This window comes from Equus asinus, chromosome X (genome assembly GCF_041296235.1).
Source record: "Equus asinus isolate D_3611 breed Donkey chromosome X, EquAss-T2T_v2, whole genome shotgun sequence".
In the NCBI taxonomy this organism is placed as follows: Eukaryota; Metazoa; Chordata; class Mammalia; order Perissodactyla; family Equidae; genus Equus; species Equus asinus.
Window position 1 is genome coordinate 118,776,006 of NC_091820.1, and position 21,000 is coordinate 118,797,005.

Sequence of the window (21,000 nt, forward strand, 5' to 3'; positions counted from 1 at the left end):
GCAGAACACATCGATGGGCACTACTTGTTCCAAAACTCCATGCCAAGTTGGCTCAAGGTTTCTCAGACTTGTATCACGGTTCATCTTCTCCCTCTGCCCAACCCTACTTCCTCCGCCTTTCTTTTCCAGGTGTTGGTCTCTAATAAATATCTTGCACTCAGCACTCCATCTCAGCTTTTCCTTCTGGAGAGCCCAACCTGCAACACCTTTGACCCGGTAATTCCACTAGGAAAATACACCCTAGAGAAAATCATTCATATGCACACCAAAAGCTATATACAAGAATGTTCATAGCAGCTTTTACTTATAATACCAAATACTGGAAACCACCCAAATGTCCGTCAACAGGAGAATGAATGAATTGTGATATATTCATATTTTGGAATACTATACATCAATGAAAATGGCAGCTATATACACCTACATGCATGACATAATATTGAGTAAAATAAGCAAGGTATAAAACAGTGCATACTGTGTGATGACATTTATATAAAGTTCAAAAACAGGCAAAAGTATTTATGGCTTCATTCATAAGTGATAAAACTAGAAAGAAAAGCAAATAAATGATTATCACAGAAGTCAAGATAGTGGTTATGTCCAGAGGTGATCTTCAAAAATTTTAATTACCAGTGTGACTGAAATCTTGACCAATCCAAGCAGACAGAAGCTGAGTATTCTGGAACACACTGAGTATGCAGAAACAGACAGAAGACAGAGTGTGCCAGACCAATACCAGCCCCTGTTTAATTCTGGGGGGGCAGAGGGAAGAAGAGATGGTCAGAGAGAGAGGCACCTGGTTTGAGGGTGTCTCCCTAAATGCTAACAATGTTTGATTTCTTGGCCTGGATAGAGGTTGCATGGGCATTAACGTTATAATCATTTGTTAAACTGTACATATATATTTTATGCACATTAAAAGAAGGAAAAGTAGACATACTATAGAAAAATATAAGTAAATGTTTTATAAACGTTTACTTTAAAAAGTAGAGCTATAGGGGCCGGCCCGGTGGCGCAGCGGTTAAGTGTGCACGTTCCGCTTCGGCAGCCCAGGGTACACCGGTTCGGATGCCAGGTGCAGACATGGCACCGCTTGTCAAGCCATGCTGTGGTAGGTGTCCCACATATAAAGGAGAGGAAGATGGGCACGGATGTTAGCTCAGGGCCAGTCTTTCTCAGCAAAAAGATGAGGACTGGAAGCAGTTAGCTCAGGGCTAATCTTCCTCAAAAAAAAAAGTAGAGCTATAAAACACTGACGAGGTGGTGGGGGAGTGAATTTAAGAATGATCAGAGCTCATCATGTGCTTATTCATTCTGTGACAATATGATACAAAACAGACCTTGAGAAGTTTCAAGAAGTTCTATAAGAGGTACAAAGAGATACTGTTACTCCGAAGAGGAAGCGTTCTTTTCCAGCTGAGAGGTGACAAGAGAAGAGCTTCAAAGAGGAAGGACCATTTGAGGTGAGCATTGAAGAATAAAGAGGATTCCAGTAGGTGCAGTTGCAGAGGGGGTTGGGGGAAAAGATAGCATTAACGAGATGGAAGTAAGAAGAAGTGATCAAGAAATTAAATAGTCAAATTGATTAGAGGAGCAGCTTCTTTGGATGCTTAAAACCCTTAGGAAAATTTTAAGTCATACATTATTTTCTGCAAAGGATAGTTATACGTCCTGCAGATACCTATCGAATAACTACTATGCCAGGTGCTAGGTGCCAGGTATACAGCCATAGCAAGACAAACAAGATTTTGGAGATTACATCGCCTGTATCTGGACTTAATTTCTTTCTAGAGGCACCATTCTTCCTGAGAGCAGAAAACAATCTAGACTCATCCACATAGACTCGGTCAACTCAATGTTGTTTTTGTGTGTGCGTCATTTCATGTTTAAAGTCAACCAGATTTTGGAGTCACCCCCTCCCTCCTTCGTGGCCCTCATGTTGATTTTGAACTCTAGAGTTTATGTAAGACTGAATTAGCAGTGATGGGGAGGAGGCGTCTACTTCTTGGGCTCTTGGTATATTCTGCACTGGCCTTCCCTGAGATGTATGAAGTCACCCTGTCATGCATCCCTGCTGCCATCCATCCGACTCCACTTCAGACCTCTAATAGCATGATCCTTACTGCCACCCAAAGCTGCTTCCCCTCATCATGACCACAAGACCCCAACTTCTAAGTTCTCTTTTCCTACTCTCCTCCTTCTTCTCAGTTCTGAGGTTCTTATCTACTAGGGTGGAGGGATGGGATGAGTAACATAACACATCTTGCCCAAGTATTCTTCCAAAATCTTCTTTTCTGTCTTACACTCTGAACTGAGACATAAACCGATAACCTAAAAACAAGAGTATGTTCTGCTCTTCCTTTGTCACACCTGCAGTGGAGGTGAGACCAGCCTCTTGTGTCACGGCCTGCCTGGAGAAGGGACACAGGGTTGAGGGTAGAAGGGAGCTCAGGTAGGCTTCATAGATCAGTCCACTGGATCCATCACGGTGTGGATTAAAATGTTACAAATAGACAAAAACAGCTTTCAAGACCTGATTGGAATTCTTGAATTTTGTGCTTTAAAAAAAATCAGTTTGCTTACTTTAATAATTTTATATTTTGTTTCTAAATGATGAGATTAGAGAGACGGTTTTACTTGGCAGATAATTTTTATTCCCAATAAGCTGAAAACTGAGTTGAATTTAGCCGTAACTCTATTTTCTCTTGTAGGGTTTTCAAAGTGCTAGAGAAATCTTTATGTGCTATGTAAGAATTTTGATCAGATAAATGCAACTTATGGGTCTGATGAGTATCATCTTGAGAATTCGTAGAATTTTTCATTTTTATGGTCTGTATTTCAACATCAGCATCTTTTTGATTCTTTGTGGGTATATATTAAACAGTTTATGACCATTTTTTAAAAGCTTAACACTCTATAAAGATCAAGACCAAGATGGCAAGATAAGCAGTATTTATCTGGACAATCAACAGAGTACCTGAGTCATGAGCACACCCGTCTGATTGCCACTAACTGCTGCACGTGTTCAATTGCTAAGGGAAATGCTGGGTAGAGCATAAGGAGTGGTCTCGGGAGGTAACCCTGGAAAGACATGTCCAGGACACAATACTTGGAGCCTTAAATGTCAGGCTAACTCCATATTCTTTCAGTTCAGCCTCTTCACTTTCTGAGGGGAGGAGGAAAGTAGGCCTGGGCAATGCCAGACCTGGCTATGGGATTCTCAAAACAGAAAGGAGACCCTAGCATAGGAGAATGAAATAGGGGTGGAGGGCAAAGGGAATTAAGAAACTAGCCAGGGCAGGAACAAAGTAGCAAAGGGAAGGGGGGACTTAGAGAGGGGAAGAAGGGTCTGGAGGGCCTCCTTTCCCCAAGGAGGCCAGCTCCTCCTGCCTGCTTGTGCCTCTCAGAAGTTAATGAGCCTTTCTCACCCCAAATTCTATACAGAATGAAAAGTATAATTGAAAATATGTAAATAAAAATGAGCTTTTCTTTATGCTGTTCTGTATGGAAAGCAATATCTATGTTGGATTTGTGTATATGAAAAGCAAGGCTTTTCAACTAGTGGTGATTTAAAAATCAATGAATCATTTATGCCTCCGCTTGGCCTGCCTTCCAGCCTCTGGCTGCTGACTCACCTATGCGAAATCTTCCTCCCCAGCCTCACTTGTGTTAAGTAGGCCTGTTTTTGCCTTTGCAGGCCCTAAGCTATCTAGCTTATGAAGGCTTCAGCCAGTATCATATTAAACATATTACAATGCATCCACATCTTGCATTAAATATTTATAATTTTGCTGTAAATTTTTGAAAGGGCTTTTGTAATTTTGCTCTTGAAATTATTTGTCTGTGCATAACTAATTTAATTTATAATGGCTGTGATTTCTCCACAATCATTAGGCATACTTGGAAAGTCTTGGGAAGTGAGAAGTTCCAACCTAAAAATTGTTTGCAAAGACAATGGTTTTAAAAATAAATATGAGATTTAATAATTAATCACTTTGATATGTTATATTTTGTAGCCATTTAATTAAATTGCTATGATTTTTGAGTTTTTTATTTTCTTTTAGTGTTTTATAGTCTCTTTTTAAGATCTCAGTTTTTTTATTTTGTCTCTAAAAAGCCTGTAAGTCCTAAGCACTTAGTTATAGTTGTCTAGTGGATAAAAGACAGGCACTGAGCACCCATTTAATTGTATGTCTGTGTTTGTGTGTGAGTGTGTGTGTGTGGTGGTAAAGGTGGTAAGACTCATGTTTACCTGAATCTATAATTTCATTTATTTGAATTTTGTTCAGTGACCATTAACTCTTTGCATTGGATATCTCTTATATGTAAATACAAGTATCTGGCATAAGACCTTTATTCTGTTAGGCAAAATACCATCTGATGATGATAGGTGAGAACGATCAGAGCTATACACTAAAAATTTACTATAGAACTGACAAAACTTGGATTATTGGATATCATAGGTAAAGGAGAAGAAGAGTTCATGGATAAACCTCAAGTTTCAAACTTGGGTGACAAGTAAATAGAGGTGTCATTAAGAACCATAGGTAAGTCAGACGATGGTTGGGAATAAAATAACGATTTTAGCCAACTTACAAAAATGTCTTAACACATCCAGAAGCACATAAGTAAGCACAGTCCCTGAAGTGGTGCCAAAAAAGGAGAGAAAACAATTTTCCACAGGATCAGGCCCAGGGAAATGATTAAATTAGTCAAGCTTGCCTTCATCCCCTCTGCTGGTGCTAGGCTGAGGGGATACATATCTTTACCCAACTTTGACTCCAGGGTCAGCTATTTCAACGCGTCCTAAACACCATTTCAGACTCCGTCACCCCATGACAGTCTGCTCTGCCTGCTGTACTAATTCCTGAGCCTACTGCACCTTCTTGGTATATTTTCTCTGCTCCTGCTTTCCATCCACCAAGCATTGCTGGAGAAAGGTACAGACCGGTAACTTTACAGTGCTGATTTGGAATTCACGCCACCTGCCTCGCGTTGGGCTTTCTCTGCTGTTCTAAAACCCTTTATTAACTTTTCTGGATTCACTGTCAGTCTCCAACAGTGCCTGTTCCCTCCTTCTCTGCCTTATTCAAGTTCCCAAACCCTCTGCATCTAACTTCAATTTCATCAGATTAAATGTGATAACTCAGGTAGAGCAGTTACCATAGTGCCTGGCACATAGAAGGTTCTAAATAAACACTTAGTGTTGCTACTGTTAATATTGCATGAACAGCGTAATGTGTTAGTTGAAAAGCTAGGAGTCTAGTGGCAGGCCCCATGGCCCAGTGGTTGGGTTCACACGCTCTGCTTCGGCAGCCCAGGTTTTCACCGGTTCGCATCCTGGGTGTGGACATGGCACCGCTCATCAGGCCATGCTGAGGGGGCGTCCCACATAGCACAACCAGAGGCACTCACAATCAGAGTATGCAACTATGTACTGGGGTCTTTGGGAGGAAGAAGAAGAAAGATTGGCAACAGATGTTAGCACTGATGCCAATCTTTTAAAAAAAAAAAGGTAGGGCTTTAGAGTCAGACATAAGTTTCAGTCCTGATTCTGCCATTTACTAACTAACGGGCAAGTTGCTAGACCTCTCTGAGTGTCAGTTGTCTCATCTTTACAGTGGAAACGATAAGATTACTACTTTACAGGGATTTCAGGAGGATTAATGAAAGTATGTACGTAAAGCCATGAGGAGAGTGTCTGTCGCATGAGTATTCAATGTTAGCCACTGGTATTATTATTATTGTTATTACATCCACTTGTTACTTTTTTTTGAGCAAATCATCACCTCCCCTGTGAGAGTTTCTCCACAGTCTTTAGTGTCCTCACCTCAATGTATTTCCATTCTTCACAACCTCTTATTCTTTACAGCAAATATTTGAGTACCCCACTATATGCCAGGCACTGTGTTGGGTGCTGGGGATACTGTAGACTCGGAGGAAGAACTCTCTCTCCTTTTCTCTAAGGTTGATTCCTCCATCTGCACCTTGGATGCTCGTCCTTCCCAATTACTGAGGGATTTTTCTTGCAACCTTTCTGCTTCCCTCTTCTAATACCTTAAATGTCCCCTTCTTTGCTAGCTCCTTCTCATGGCTTTAAAGTGGCTTCAAGTTTTGGTAAGTATTTCTCTTTGACTCTTCTAATTTAATTAAAATTGTATTTCACTCCTTTTTGCTTCCAAACTTCTTCGATATGTGGTCTCTCGTCTCCGTTTGCTCATGATACAGTCCCTTCTCAATACCCTGTCATCTTGTTTCTACCCTGACCACTTATTGAAACCACTTATTTAACAGTCTCCAGTGAACTCCATGATACACCCAGAGAAAGTCTCTCAGTCCTCATTTTCCTTGTCCTGTTTTCAACATTTGACACCGCTAACCCTCCCCTACATATTATTTCTTTGTTTTTCATTTTCATTGATTACAAACAATTTAAAATGCTAGAAAGTACACAGGATAACATATATGTACCCACAACCTAGTTCTAGCAAATCTTGCAACATCAACTTTCAGATTGTGTTTAAAGAAATAAATATTACAGATACAGTTGATGTTCCCTGTAGTCCGCTCTCCAGTGTCAATCCTCTCTCGCCCTTGCATTTGGTGATGATCATGCCCTTTCATGATTTATATACTATTACTATTATGTATATCTATGTAGCCATAAGCAACAGATAATATTTTCAGACTTTATATAAATGGTATACCATACATGTTTTGCAATTTTCTCTTTATGCTCAACATTATATTTTTGAGATTTAACTCCGTTAATACATCAAGCTTGAGTTACTCCTTTTAATTTTGAAATAGTATTAAACTTCATGGATACCATGATTTATTCATCCATTCCCCTGCTGATGGACATTTAATTTGCTTCCTTTTTTGGTGAGATTACAAATAATGCTGCAATGAACATTCTTTTACATGTCTTCTAGTGCACAAAGGTTAGAATTTTGCCCAGGTCTGTAGCTAGAAATGGACTTTCTGAAGGGTATTCCCTATCCAACTTTATTATACAATGTCACGTTGCTCTTCATAGCAGTTCTGCCAACTTATACTCCTTCTAGCAGTGATCGGAGTTCTATCTGTTCTACATCCTCGGCAACACTTGATGTCGTCTGAATTTTGAAGTTTTTGCCAACCCGACGGTTGTGAAATGGTATCTCATAGTTTTAATTTTCAGTTTCCCTGAATTGTAATGAAGTAAATCATCCTTTCATGTCTTTATTGGCCATTTGGGTCTTTTTTTCTCATTGATTTATAGGGGTTTTTGTACATTCTGGATACTCATTCATTCATTCATTTAATCAATATTTTTCTAGCATCTACTTTGTTTCAGGAATGGTTCCAGGCACTAGGAATGCAGCAATGAACAAAACGGACAAAAATCCATGCCCTCATGGAACTTTCATTCTAGTGGGGAAAGGTAAACAGTAAACAAAATTGCGAAGTAAGATAGAATAATGGCTAATGATAAATGCTCTGGAGAAAAATAAACAGGGAAGAGGGGTGGGTAGCATGTGTGTATGGGCGTGGGAAAGGAAATTGTTGAACTGCAATTTTAAATAAAGTTGTCTAGGAAGGCCTGACTGAGAAAGTGACATTTGAGAAAAGACCTGAAGGAGGTGAGAGTGCAGGCAGAATGAACAGCAAGTTCAAAGTCCCTGAGGCAAGAGTGTGCCTGGCAAGTCCTAGGAATAGCAAGGAGCAGTGTGACTAAGCAGCAGGAGTTGGAGAGAGTGGTGGGAAAGGAAATCAGATAGGTGATGACAGCTAGAAGTATAGAACCTCATAGGTTATCTTTTGTCAGTTATATGCATTGAAAGTATCTTCTCCCAATCTGTGGCTTGTCTTTTAACTTGTTTATGTTGTCTTGAATTTTAATATAGTTAAGCGTAGCAGTCAATTCCTTTATTTTTGTGTTGTCTAGTGTCTTAAATAGTCATTTTCATTCCCTATTCCAAGCGCATAAAGATATTCTCCTGTTTTCCTCTGAAAGTTGTCAAGTTTTGCTTTTCACATTTAGATCTGGAATCCACCTGGAACTGAATTTTTCTTCTGTGGTGTGAGGTAGGGAGCTAATTTTATAATTTTCCATATGGATGATCAAGAGTCCCAGCAGCATTTAGTAGATAATCCACTCTTTCCTCACTGATTTGAAAGGTCACATATGTTGCATATCAACTTTCCATCTTTGTTTGGGTCTGTCTGGGGGCTCTGTATTCTGTTCCATTGGTCTATGTTGCTCCATACCACACTGTCTTAATTACCATAGGTTTAAAATCAGTCTTGATAGTTAATCCACTGTAGATTCTCGAGCAAATGAAAAACACAATTGAAGCGTTACTTTGGGAAGAATATTCTTATGACTTATGTCATAAATCGTATGCTTGAGTTCCACTGCTGAACTTCTGTACATATTCTCATGTAAAATGGTCAAAGGGGATGTCACAAAGGCTAATAATAAAGTGATAGCAGTGTCAATGGAGAGAAAACAAGGAATCAAAAAGCAATTCCAAAGAAAACATTAGCAAGGTTTGTTGACTGATGGGATACAGAGAAATTAGGAGCAAGGAAGAAAGCATATGGCTTTGAAGTTTCAAGCCTGAGTGGCTGTGTGAAATGATGATGAGTTAGTTTTGTCATCCAGTGTTGTCAACAGTGGGGTATACTAGGCAAAGGGTCCCGGTCCAGGATATATATTTGGGCGTTGCCTGCTTAGAGGTGACCTAGAGGGGCTGCAAAGGAAGAGCAAAGGTCTGAACTTTGGAGATGTTTCCGATTTAGGAGGTGGAAGAGAAAGGGGAGAACATCTGAGAGGGAGGATAACCAGCCCGGCGCATGTCAACCATAATAAGGATTTTTTGAATGGATGATGTGGGTCCTATTGGCCCAACGCCTTTGAGTTCCATCATAGGCGTGACTGTGTTTTGTTTCTGCGGCAATCTTCAAAGTGCCCAGAAGAATTTCGGTGTCACAGGCAGCACTTGAAACATATTCCTTGCTGGACGTGGTCGAGACGCCCTCGGTCCGTCGGGTCTCTCGCTGCAGTGCCGCAGCTTGGCCACAGGGGGCGGACTCTGCGGCGGCCTGGAAAACTGGCGGGGGCGCGAGGCGCCGCTCTCTCTCGGGTCAGGCTCTCGGCTCCCGGCTCCCGGCTCTGGCTCCCGGCGCCCGGCGCTGAGCCGCTCCTCGCACGACGCGCCGCCGAGGCGGGCGGGTGTACGGACGCGGGGGCCAGCGTCGTCGGATCCGCCCGCAGTCCGCAGCCCGGCTGAGCCCGGAGGCCGCCCGGATGGAGCCGCCGCTCCCGGTCGGAGCCCAGCCCCTTGCCGTATCCGCCCGAGAGAAGGGGGAGGGGAGGCCGCGCGGGCGGCGGGTGGGGGTCGGAGAGATTGAGGCCACGGCTGGTGGGGTGGGAGCGGGGGCGGCCAGGCCCGGAGGCCGAGCGGGGCGGGGGAGGGAGGCGGGCGTGGGAGGCGCTGCCTCTGGTACAGGGGAGGGAGGAGGGGAATGGGGAGGAGGGGAGGAGGGCGGGGGGCGGGCAGGGGGCGAGAGCCTCCCACCACCCCGCACCGCGCCACCCTTCCCTGGCTGCGCTTCTAAAAGAGACCCTTGACTAGCGCCCGCATACTGTCGAGGGTATGGAGATGAAGGGTCCTCTCCGGGAGCCCTGCGCTCTGACCCTAGCCCAGAGGAACGGGCAATATGAGTAAGTAACCACCTGATTCCCACAGAGGAGGGGAGCCTGCCATTACCTCCCAACCCCAAACCGCGACAAGCCACCCACTGTCCTCCCACTGAGGCCGCGCGGGCAACAGGTTCAGGCCCAGGTGTCAAGTGCAAGTGGTTTAACCACGGGGCTTTCTCCCCAACTTCCAAGCTGCTGGATTGCTCCTGGCAGTGTGGCTCAGTGGGAAGACTCAATGGGCGGGGAAGCAGGAAGCCTGGGTTCTTTGTTCCAGCCTCTGCAGCTGACACATGTTGTGTAACCTTGGGCAAGTCAATAAAGCTTTCTGGGCCTCATCAGTTAAATAAAAACATTAACTGCCTTACCTTATAGCCTTTGGAGTTTTAACTGGGAGAATAATAAATGCGAAAGTGGTTTACAAAAAGGAAAAGTGCTATAGAAACGCTTCATTATTAACCTTACAGAAGTGCCTTTTCTTAACCCCATTCAACTGGTTCCTCCACTCTCCCCACCCCCTTATTCCACTTGCTTGAAGGCATAGTCATTAATTCAGTAATGGTTTAGTGTAGGCCAGTAACTGCCTCACTTATTGACTTGACTGTTAGAAAAAATAATGAAATGTGTAGAAATATAAACGACATTTGGCACTTTATCAGTGTGTTACCTTCCACTCTGCCTTGCACATACGAGCTCAGTAAGTACTGTTGACTGATGCATCAAAAGATTATTTTGATAAGCTATCACCATAGTTACTGATCTCACTCCCTTACCACTAATGCCTCATCTTGAAAGTATCCATGGTGACCACAGTATGTCAGAGGCCCCTCTCCTTGTGTGCCCAAGCCGCCTCCTTTGGTTATTCACTGGTTTCTTGACATCAGAGTTTAAAAATTGTTGATCACTTAAATCCTGCCATCTGCCAACATTGGATTCTGCCTAAAAACAATTTTTCTCAGTCCCCGCTTTTAGATTGTCCGGTCAGTCTGTGTCTATGGTGTCTAATTTACACAGAAGAAATTCCCACTGGCCTATCCTGCCCTTTTCTGAGACTCTTGGTGACACTGTAACTGGACATTGGCTGGTTCTGTGAAGTAGCTCTTCCCCAGCTCCTGCCTGGTCGGTTCTGTTGATGTGGGAAACTCATATCACTTTTCCCAGATTTCACCAAACCTTGAAGGACCAATTTAAGAAAAGTAAATTTAACAGAAAAGTGAATTGAAAAGTGGAACACCACTGCCGCTTCCAAAGGCTAGAACGGATTGGACAGATGTGACCCCCTTGGGCAAATGAGTAAACATTTGTGCCTCGATTTCCTCTCCTGTCAAAAACAAAATGAAGAGGATTGAATAAAATAGCTACATTGTAGAGATGACCGCAGCCGGGGATTTGGTCCCCTGGTTCACTATGTTTGTAATTCTATTCAACTAATAAAGGAGTGAGCAGCGGCCTTGAGATAAATATCCCTTTCTATCTGGACTCTTGTACCAGAAGAACTTTTAAAGGATGGTAGCTCTCCTGACTATTTGTGTCCTCCTCACAGAGAAATCCAATTCTTGTGTTCCAGTTCTTTGTAAGTTATGGGAGAATAGCAACATCTAATACTTAATGGCTTGATATGTACCAGGTACTCTTCTAAGCACTTTTCATAAATTAGTTTATTTAACCCTCACATGAGAGTTCCTGTGAAATAGTCATATCATCACCCCCCTTTTCTAGATATAGAAATGAAGGCACAAAGAGGTTAAGTCACTCCTTCGCAGTTGGGAAGTAGCATAGCTGAGATATGAACCCATGTAACATATCTCAGGATTACATTGTCTGAGAAGTTTCTTTTGAAATCATTTATTGGAGACCCCTAATACTATCATACCATCTATAATCCTCAGGTTCTTGTTTCTTGGGTGCCTTCTCTGACTTGGGTGTCCAGAACTTTTTAACTTTTGGGTTTTTATCCTTGAATTTGAAGCCTATTTAATCTTTAGTTCCGTGGTTCCTGCTATTGAGCATAGGAGAAATTTACTTGCCAGACTAACATTACAATTAAAAATTGTTTTTTTTGGAAACAAAGAATCAAACACTAACATTCATTTTTTTCCAGGAAAATGGATTATGACACAACCTGTTGTTTCATCTTTAACCTTCCTTGAACAAATCAAAGTATTTCCTAGGGATAATGCTGAGTCTGCAGTCACAATTTGTGACTCTTTTCCGTCTGACAACTACCAAATTCTTATTTCCATTGTTTTGCTATATGCCTATTACTTTTCATCTTTCTGTTCTGAAAGGAATGAGTACACTTAGGTAGAATTTTTATGCTTATTCTTAGTCCTCTCTCTTCCTACGGTTACTAAGACATAATAGATATTCAATAAATACTTGTAGAATTGACTTAAATTCCCAGTTTATCTTTGTTTTGTGGTGGGTTTTTTTGGGGGGAGGGGTGCATTTCTTCTTTTATCGAGATGTAATTTACATATAAAATATTAGTTTAAGGTGTACAACATCATAATTTGGTATTGGTATAGTTTGCAAAATGATCACCACAGTAAGTCTAGTTAATATGTATCACCATGCATAGTTCCTTTTTTTTTCTCTTGGGATGAGAACTTTTAAGATTTACTCTCTTAGCAACTTTCAAATATACATTACAGTATTATTAACTATAGTCATGTTGTTCCTTATGGCCTCATGAATTATTTATCTTATAATAACTGGCCGTTTGTACCTTTTGACCTCCTTCATCTATTTTGCCCACCCCCATCCCCCACCTCTGACAACCACCAATCTGTATCTATGAGTTTGGTTGGTTGGTTGTTTTTAGATTCCACGTATAAGGGAGATCACACAGTATTTGTTTTTCCCTGTCTAACTTATTCCACTTAGCAAACTGCCTTCAAGGTCCATCCATGTTGTCTTTTTTGTGATGGTTTTTAACAACACGGTCCATTTGAAGCTTTACCACTAGTGGTCAGCAGCATTTTTAGTCTACATTACTTTGAGATTATATTGGTTTTGTGTTCATTTTCCTCAAAATAAGCTCTTCCTCCTTGACCCTTGCTTTGTCAGTCTTTTATCTAGTTTCTGGTCTCCATCTGGATTTATAGGACTCTGCTCGATAAAGGAACTTTGCAGGATGAAAGGGGCCTGCCCCATATTCCTCTTAGTCACCTAAAATAGAAACCCCAGCAAATTAGACAAACAGGATCAGAGCAGAAAGACAGCGTTAATACTTTTATTTCGCTTAGTTCTGTCTAAGCTATTCCTTGCCCCCAGTTGTCTCCTTCAAAGTTAACACATTTGAAAAAAAAATTCTAAAAGCTAAAACAACAAGCCTCCCAAGAGACAACAAAACAGAAATCCAACGCTTCAAAACAATGACATTTTTAATGACAGAAGTTGAATGGTTGTATTTAGAAATGCATCTCTGTTTATAGCTTGATTAAGCTAGTTTATTTAACCAATATTTATTGAGCATCTATTAGGCAGGAGACAAAACTGAATACGGTAGGGTCCTTGCTTTCAAGGAGCTCCAATCAGTGAGGGAAATAAATATAACTGTAATGGAATGTGTAAGTGCTCTATTACAGGAGCAGGCAAAGAGGATGAGGCCCACTGGTTCTGCTAGGGGGTGTGGGGGAAGCTTCACAGGGGAGCTGATGTTTGAGGTGAGTCTCAGGAAGAAAAGAAGAGTGTTCCTGGCAAAAAGAACCACCTGAAGAGTGCTTGATTTGGGGGAAGCTAGGAGATGTTCAGAAAAGCCACTTACCAGTAGATTATACCTTGATCCTGGGCGACTAAGGATAAGCAGTAAATGGAAATTAACATTTCAGGAGTACATAGGAATTTAGAAGTCTCACATTTCATACTGGGGGGCCAAGTTCTTCCGTCATGTTTACCTAAAAATAGCGTCATGAAGGGGCTGGCCCTGTGGCCGAGTGGTTGTTTGCGTGCTTAGCTTTGGCGGCCCAGCGTTCACCGGTTCGCGTCCTAGGCGTGGACTTACGCACCACTCATCAAACCGTGCTGTGACGGCATCCCACATAGAAGAACTAGAAAGACTTACAACTAGGATTTACCAATATGTGCTGGGGCTTTAGGGGAGGAGAAAAAACAAAAGGGAGATTGGCAACAGATGTTAGCTCAGGGACAATCTCTCCTCAAAAAAAAAACCCAGCATGAAGTTGGAAACCAGAGTAAAAACACAAGGGATGTAAAGGCAATCTGGTGATATCTGCTACTTTGTTGGTCACTGGGGTTATTTTGAGCCATCCAGCTGGCTGGGAACCTCCCCTAAATTCTCCATGAACCTGTATATTTGTTTGAAGAGATAGAACCATTCTTTGATAAAAGCCGTGGGAATATAATTGGAAGACTAATTTATGAAATTTCTAATTCATTTCATCAAACTTGAGGAACTGCTGTGTGCCAGGCACTGTGCTAAGTGCTGGAAATCCTATGGTGAAGACAACTGTAGTCCCTGCCCTCGTGGAGTTCACACCTAGCTACTAGTTCTTCACTCTGGTATGCATACTCTGAAGGTGTATTCACTGTAATTCATGCTCATAAGATTGTAAGCTGTTTTTAAGACATAGACTGTTATATGTTCTTTATGGCATAGGACAGTGTCGGTATTCAAATACTGATCACCACTAATATCCTTTTAGACCTAGAGCAACATCTACTTGTCACAATGCTCAGATCCAGAGATCGAGATATAACAAGTCTAATAAATACAGACTAGATTTGTGTAAAACAATATAGCAGTGTATTTTGTTGTTAAATGTTTGGGTTTTTCAGTAGCTATTCGTTGATGCATTCTTCTGTTTCCTAGGTTAATAATCCAGTTGCACGAGAAGGAACAGCATGTTCAAGATATCATTCCTATAAATAGCCACTTTAGATGTGTTCAAGGTACTAGCTTTAATTGCTTAGCTAGTTTTATGATGTTTTTCCTTGGTCATTATTGCATTGTGTGATACCATACATATTTTAAATTTGTCACTGCACATGAAATGTAGTACTCTTTGCATAAAAAGATAACATTACTAACCTACCATTGAGAAGATGATGAATGCTTTGTCAAAGAGTGCTGAATGATTATATTGAAAAATATATATATATATATATATTTGTGGATTTAAATGACATCCTTGTGTTTAACTGACACACTGCTCATTGTAGAGTTTCAAGGTTGCTTGGCTTCACACACATTCAGCACTTTCTCCCCACACTATTTGAAATTAAAACAATTGGTAACATGCCTTGCCAAACTGTAATACCTTATATTCAATTGTGCTGAATCTCTAACCTTGACATTGTTGAATCATAAGAAAATTGACTCTGGGGAGGAAATATTTGGCTTCCTGCCCTCAAATTTGGAGACAGAGAACAGATCATCTGTTGTTTCATCTGCTACAATGAGACTCAAAAATTGGGAGGTTTTGTGTAGGAGGTGTTGCTTCTGTCATCTCACATTGCTCTAGAAAGGAAATTGATTACTAGAGAACAAATGCCTTATGTTTCCAGTGGCTCCATTGGCTTCATCAGACAGAAGCATTCTGTATCAGCTGTAGCTTCTTGAAAAACTTGAATCCTACCTTGCATGCGTTCTTTCTTAAACTACACTGAACTTTTTTGATCACAAAAGTAATATATATACCATAAAAAGTTTGGAAAGAACAGACAAGTATAAAGAAAATAAGTAAATTTCCATCCTTCAGAGATAAACACCTAACATTTTCCTTTTTTCTACACATGTAACTTTTAGGGTGAGTGGGACTCATACTATATGTAGTGTTTTGTGCCACATGCCATCATATTATGAGTGCTTTTCCATGCTATTAATAACTATACTATTCCATTTTATGAATGGCCCATAACATAATTATTCCCCTGTGTTTGACATTTGGGTTATTTTTCACTAGTATAAATAGTAATGTGATGAACATCTCTGTACATAAATCTTACTGCACATCTCTTATTTCCTTAGGATTTATTACTGTAAGTAGAAATACTAAATGGGTATGACTTCTTAATACAGCATGTGTTAAGAATTAAAAATACCCACAATGAATAGTATCCACATCGTATAGAAGAAGGAAGTCGTAGACATTTAGCCTGCCTGGTATGAGAGGGACATAATGACCAAGGCACCTGTATGCCATAGTAAGTTGCTGTGGTCACCTCACTTTTCATGGTCTAGCACCTTTGTTACATACCCAGCCTCGTAAGGAGGAGGAAAGCCAAAGAACATGACTTTAGGTTAGTGTTCTACTAATGCTATACCTTTTTGTACTACTTCTAGCGTCTCTTTTACCCTGTTTCTCTTAGTATTGTTTTTAATAAGAAATAGATGGCAGATTGTTAGATTGGAAGCTAGGAAAATATGTGTGCGCACACACAGTAGTCCCCCATGACAAAAGGAACAGTTACTTCCTTGAGTTTTCACATCCATTCTGTTTCCCAAACCGTGCATCTATTTTAAAAAGTCTGTAAATACTCAGGTTTAAAGAATTAAAGTTACTGAAGACCAGTTGTGAACGTATAATACTTTTGTCCTGATGCCCTATTGTCCCTTGCTTCATCATGCTAGTAAGCGTATTGAGACTATTCTCTAACGTTAGACAACTTAGTTCCTTACCAGTTGCTTCTGTTGTTCCTGAATAACGGAGCCAAATATACAATCCAGGATTGTGAGGGAGCTAGAAAAGGCTGAGACTACATCGTCTGGCCAAGGTAGATCCAGGATAATCCAAGGAGTCAGTACCCAGAGTTCAGCTAGCCAGGAGAGTGTACCTGGTGCTGTTGGCCAAATCCAGGGACGGCAGAGAGGAAGAGATGGGTTGGGTCTAGACGCTAGAGATAAAGAAAGGAAGTCCAGGAGAGCCATCAAGAGAAAAGAGAACTCTGAAGTCAGAGACTGTGCTTTGCCCCATTTCATGTTTTATACTTCCCTGTTGGGTGTGGTAGGCCTTGGACCCAGGGTATTAATTGTAGCCTGAAGATGAAGAACTTCAGGTAGTCTCTGCTCCTCTAAGGGGCAGGGGTCGAGGTAATGAGATCCCTGGGAAATTTTCAGAGACGAGATCTGAGTTGACAATGGAATTCACCTCTGCGCCTTTGGGGTCACTTCCTGGGCTTTTTATAAGAATTAGATTATATTAAATCAGTGTGTTATAGTTGAGGGGAATTAAACTCACCTTCAGAACTTGAATTAACGTATTGTTCTATTCTGTACTATTAATTTGTCATTCCTTCATTTGCTTTGAGGCGTCCCATTCAGTTACTTGTTCAGATCAGTTTTCTCTTAGTTGAGTTGCTCATAATCTTTAGAACCTAGTGCTATTAAAATCTTTTTTAAAAAATGGTAGACAAAAAAGCAAAGTACTTTTTAAATGTGTTCTGAGACCTAGGAGGAGTCATTGAGAGAAGCAGTGATGTAGTTAGGCATATACTTTTGGTTTTAATGAATGGTTTTCTCTTACTTGATCCTGTTCTTTCTTCTTTTCCTTCAGAAGCGGAAGAAACTCTTTTGATTGATATAGCTTCAAACAGTGAGTATCTTTCTGAATGGAGTTGATTTTCTTTCAACAAATATTTTCTTGAATACCCACTTGTATATTTAAGACACCTTTTTTGGCATATCTTTTATCTTACCACCTTATCCTGTATTCACCATTTCCTTAAGGCAGCCATACAAATTAGCCTTGCCTCCCAAAAACATTTAGGCTAAGCATAAGAAAAAGCTAGTGGCTGGCAAGAATCTTTAAAAAGTTGAAAATATCTGATTTTCTAGTGCTGAACTTCTTTGAGTTACTGGTATTGTTACTATCAATTAATTCATTGCTGTGGAATTGATAATTGTAGGAAGGGCCAGAAAATGTTAAAGCACATGAGGTTTGTGAGTGTTTTTTTTTAACTACTGTTATGTTTTAAGCTTTTTTTTCCCCACCCACTTTTTATTTTTGCATGTTAAATCATAATGTTTTCCTTTATTTGTGGTATTACTTGGGGAGGCTGCAGAGTCCCTCTTGTACCAGGGATACCTTGCTTGTACCAGGCCTATCTTATTTTCTTAAAACAATTTTGGTCTTTTATTTAAGCCCCATCCCCTCAAGGCATCCCTTTATCAGAGGGAACATGGTCTTCCTTCTCACTCTTTCCATTCTTTCGTTTTTATCTGTTTGAAGCAAATCTTCGTGGACTTTCTGTGCAAGCTGTTCTCTGTTTATCATCTAATTGTACTTGTTACGGGCACCTGAATGCTACTGTGACTATTCTGTAGTTGCTACAGAAAAGAGTATGTGACCTCATGAATCTAAATCAAAATGGCTCCTTTATCTCTTGGTTGAATCCTTGGATGAGTGGGACTTGACCCTTAGGCTTGGGGCTATGGGTTATGCATAATTTTGTTTAGACACAGTCCCTCTCTTGGCACTAATAATTTCCATTGAACAGTTTAGGTAGGCTTTTTCTGATTTCGGTTTTATTATTCTTTTCTTTGGTCATGGATTTTGGAAGTCTTAAGGGCTGATCCTGAAAAGCTAAGTAAACCCAGCTGCTGACTTCTACTCCAGTTATCCAAGAGAGCAAATAACTTAATATCTATGTCTTATTGTGCTTAGAAAGGAGAGGGCAAAAACAACACTAAAAAAGCAAACTCTGAGCAAAGGCCGTTCAGCAGTGACTGACATTGCTGCTGAAATAAGATACCAAGATGTCCTGTTCTTGGTGTGGAAATAGATATTTGATCCAAAGCTGAAAAGTTAAAGTGACCTGTGCCTTTTCTCTTATAAACACCTAATTTATGGCATTAGTTTTGTTGGCCTCTCCTACATAGAAATGAGCCATGTGTTGCTCTGTCCAGAGTTCAAGTTACTGGATCATAGGGAGAGAATGGTTAAGTAACCACTTGAGTAAAACCCTTTGTTATTTCTGCTCATTTAATAATATTTGCACTGAAACCAGATTTTATCTTGATCCTTGGGCTTCATGGGTAAACCTTTAGAGTACACAGTATGTTGCAAGAGAGGTGCCTGGGTTTGTTAGGCAGGCCTAATTTTAGTGTAAGTGTGTATTCTCCCATTGTGTGGATGTTGGTGCCTGGGTTTGTTAGGCAGGCCTGATTTTACTGTAAGTGTGTATTCTCCCATTGTGTGGATGTTGGCATTAAACATTTTAAAATATTTTTTTCTGATTATGGAGGTAATATATCTTCATTATATACAATTTGGAAAATTCAGAAAAGTTTAAAGTATCAAATTAAAATTGTGTTCCTGCAATCTAGAGATCACCACTGTAGTTAACAGTTTTATATTTATCTCCTTCCAGTCTTTTATTTATATTTTTACATACTTGGAATGCTTGTATGTAGTTTTTATCCTGCATTTTCTTTTAACATTATATTATGTCCTTTTTCCATGTCATTTAAAATTATTTAAAAACATGATTTTTAATGACCAGTATTTCACCATAGATATGTGCCAAATTTTATTAAATTAACTCCTTTATAAAACTAAGTCACTGTAAAGGACATGGTATATCCCTCTACTTATTCAGGTTCTCTTTATATCTCTCAGTAACGTTTTGTACTTTCTTTATATATATCGTGTATTTGTAAGTTAAATATTTTATGGTAGATTTTATTTGTTTGCTGCTATTGTCAGTGGGAATTTTTTTCTCTTATCTTCTAATTGCTTATTACTACTATACCAAGCAGCTATTGAGTTTTAGATATTTATCTTTTATCTAGCCACTTCACAGAAAAATATTTTTAATTTTTTTTAGCTTTGTTTTTCAGTTTTGGTAGACAACCCTAGCCATCTGCAAATAATAATTTTGTCTCCTTTCTAGTAGCTGTAACTATTAGTTTTGGTTCATGTCTCATTACCCAGACAAGGATTTTGAGACCAGTGTTAAATGATGATGATTTTTGGTTAGCTCCTGATTTTAGTGAGAATGCCTCAAGTGGTGCTTCACTGCTGAGGAGATTATTGCCTATTGATTTGACTTTTTTTTTTTTTTTACACATTGGCACCTGAGCTAACAACTGTTGCCAATCTATCTTCTTTTTTGTTTCTTCTCCCCAAAGCCCCCCAGTATATAATTGTATATTCTAGTTGTGAGTGCCTTTGGTTGTGACACAGTTTTTTTAAAACCATATTAAGGAACTGCATTTATTTCAAGTTTGTGTGGTTTTTAAAATTGTGAATGTCTATTGAATTTTATCAAACGTCTTCAGTATTTATAGAGATGGTTGTATTGTTCTTCCTTATTTGACGTGTTGATGGACTGTATTATACTAAACCCTGCCTGATTTTTTCATTATTCAGCAAATATTTGTTGAGCGCCTTCTATTTGCCAGGCACTGTTCTAAGTGCTGCAGAATCAGTAGAGAACAACATAGATAAGCTTGCTGCTCCTGCTTTTGTTCTTGCTTCTGTGCTGTTTGCTACTAGTGTCGCATAGATGCCTGTGGTCCATAAATTCATTCTATAAAAATATGAATGTGCCAGGCTCTGTGCTAGGCTCTAGGGATATAGCAGAAAGCAATATGGCCATGGTACTTCATGAAACTTAGTGCAGGAAACAGACTTTAAACTGATAAGGTATAGATACTTACATAATTGCAGTTTTGATAAATGCTATCAAGGAGAAATACAAAGGGTTTTTAAGAGGACTAACTAAATTAGGCAGGGTGGTAAGGGAAGGCCTCTTTGAAGAAGTGACATTTAAATTGAAACCAGAGGGGCCAAGAAAGAGACAGGTAAAAATGGAGGAGAGATGAGTATTCCAGGTCAAGGGAACCAGATATGTAAAGGCCCCAACTTGGGGAGTAGCTGGGCATTTTCTTTGAAATGAAGGAAGGCCAGGGTACATGGAACGAGGCTTGGGCACCAAGCTAGGATGGGCTAGGGCTAGATCCAGTAGGATCTTGTAAGCTGTGATAAGGAATCTGGATTTTTAGATTTTAAAAATGGGAAGAATATGAGAGATTTTATGCTGGGGTGTCGTCATTTGCGTGGAAGCCAGTTAGAGGCTGTTTCAGTAGTTTAAGCTGGAGAATATGGTGGCAGTAGAAATGGAGAGAAGTGGACAGATTTGATAAATGTTTGGGGAGGTGAAATCAACAGAGGTTGGCTTGGGTGTAGAGGGTGAGAGGAAGAGAAGTGTCATGGATGAATCCCAGGTTTCTGACATGAATGTGGATGATGTACTATTTGGGGAAATAAGAACACTGCAGGAGAAATGAGTTTCCTTTGGGGGTTTATGAATTCAGTTTTAGCTATGTTTAGTTTGAGATTTCTTTG

At 40.2% G+C, this 21,000-nt stretch overlaps 1 protein-coding gene across 5 annotated transcripts in view; it reads left to right on the forward strand.

Moving 5' to 3' along the window:
- Positions 1-9,201: 9,201 nt before the first annotated feature.
- The window catches only part of OCRL (OCRL inositol polyphosphate-5-phosphatase), a 48,894-nt gene continuing 37,095 nt past the window's right edge, over positions 9,202-21,000 (forward strand). For 3 of the 5 annotated variants that reach the window (XM_070502307.1, XM_070502306.1, XM_070502305.1), the window contains exons 1-4: positions 9,202-9,334; positions 9,637-9,712; positions 14,523-14,602; positions 17,206-17,244. In XM_070502307.1, coding sequence (XP_070358408.1) covers positions 9,645-9,712; positions 14,523-14,602; positions 17,206-17,244 — 187 coding nt within the window. In that variant the 5' untranslated portion in view covers positions 9,202-9,334; positions 9,637-9,644. Of the gene's footprint in view, positions 9,335-9,632; positions 9,713-14,103; positions 14,213-14,522; positions 14,603-17,205; positions 17,245-21,000 lie in introns of those variants that run through there. The other 2 variants (XM_070502308.1, XM_070502309.1) reach the window with 2 other exon arrangements.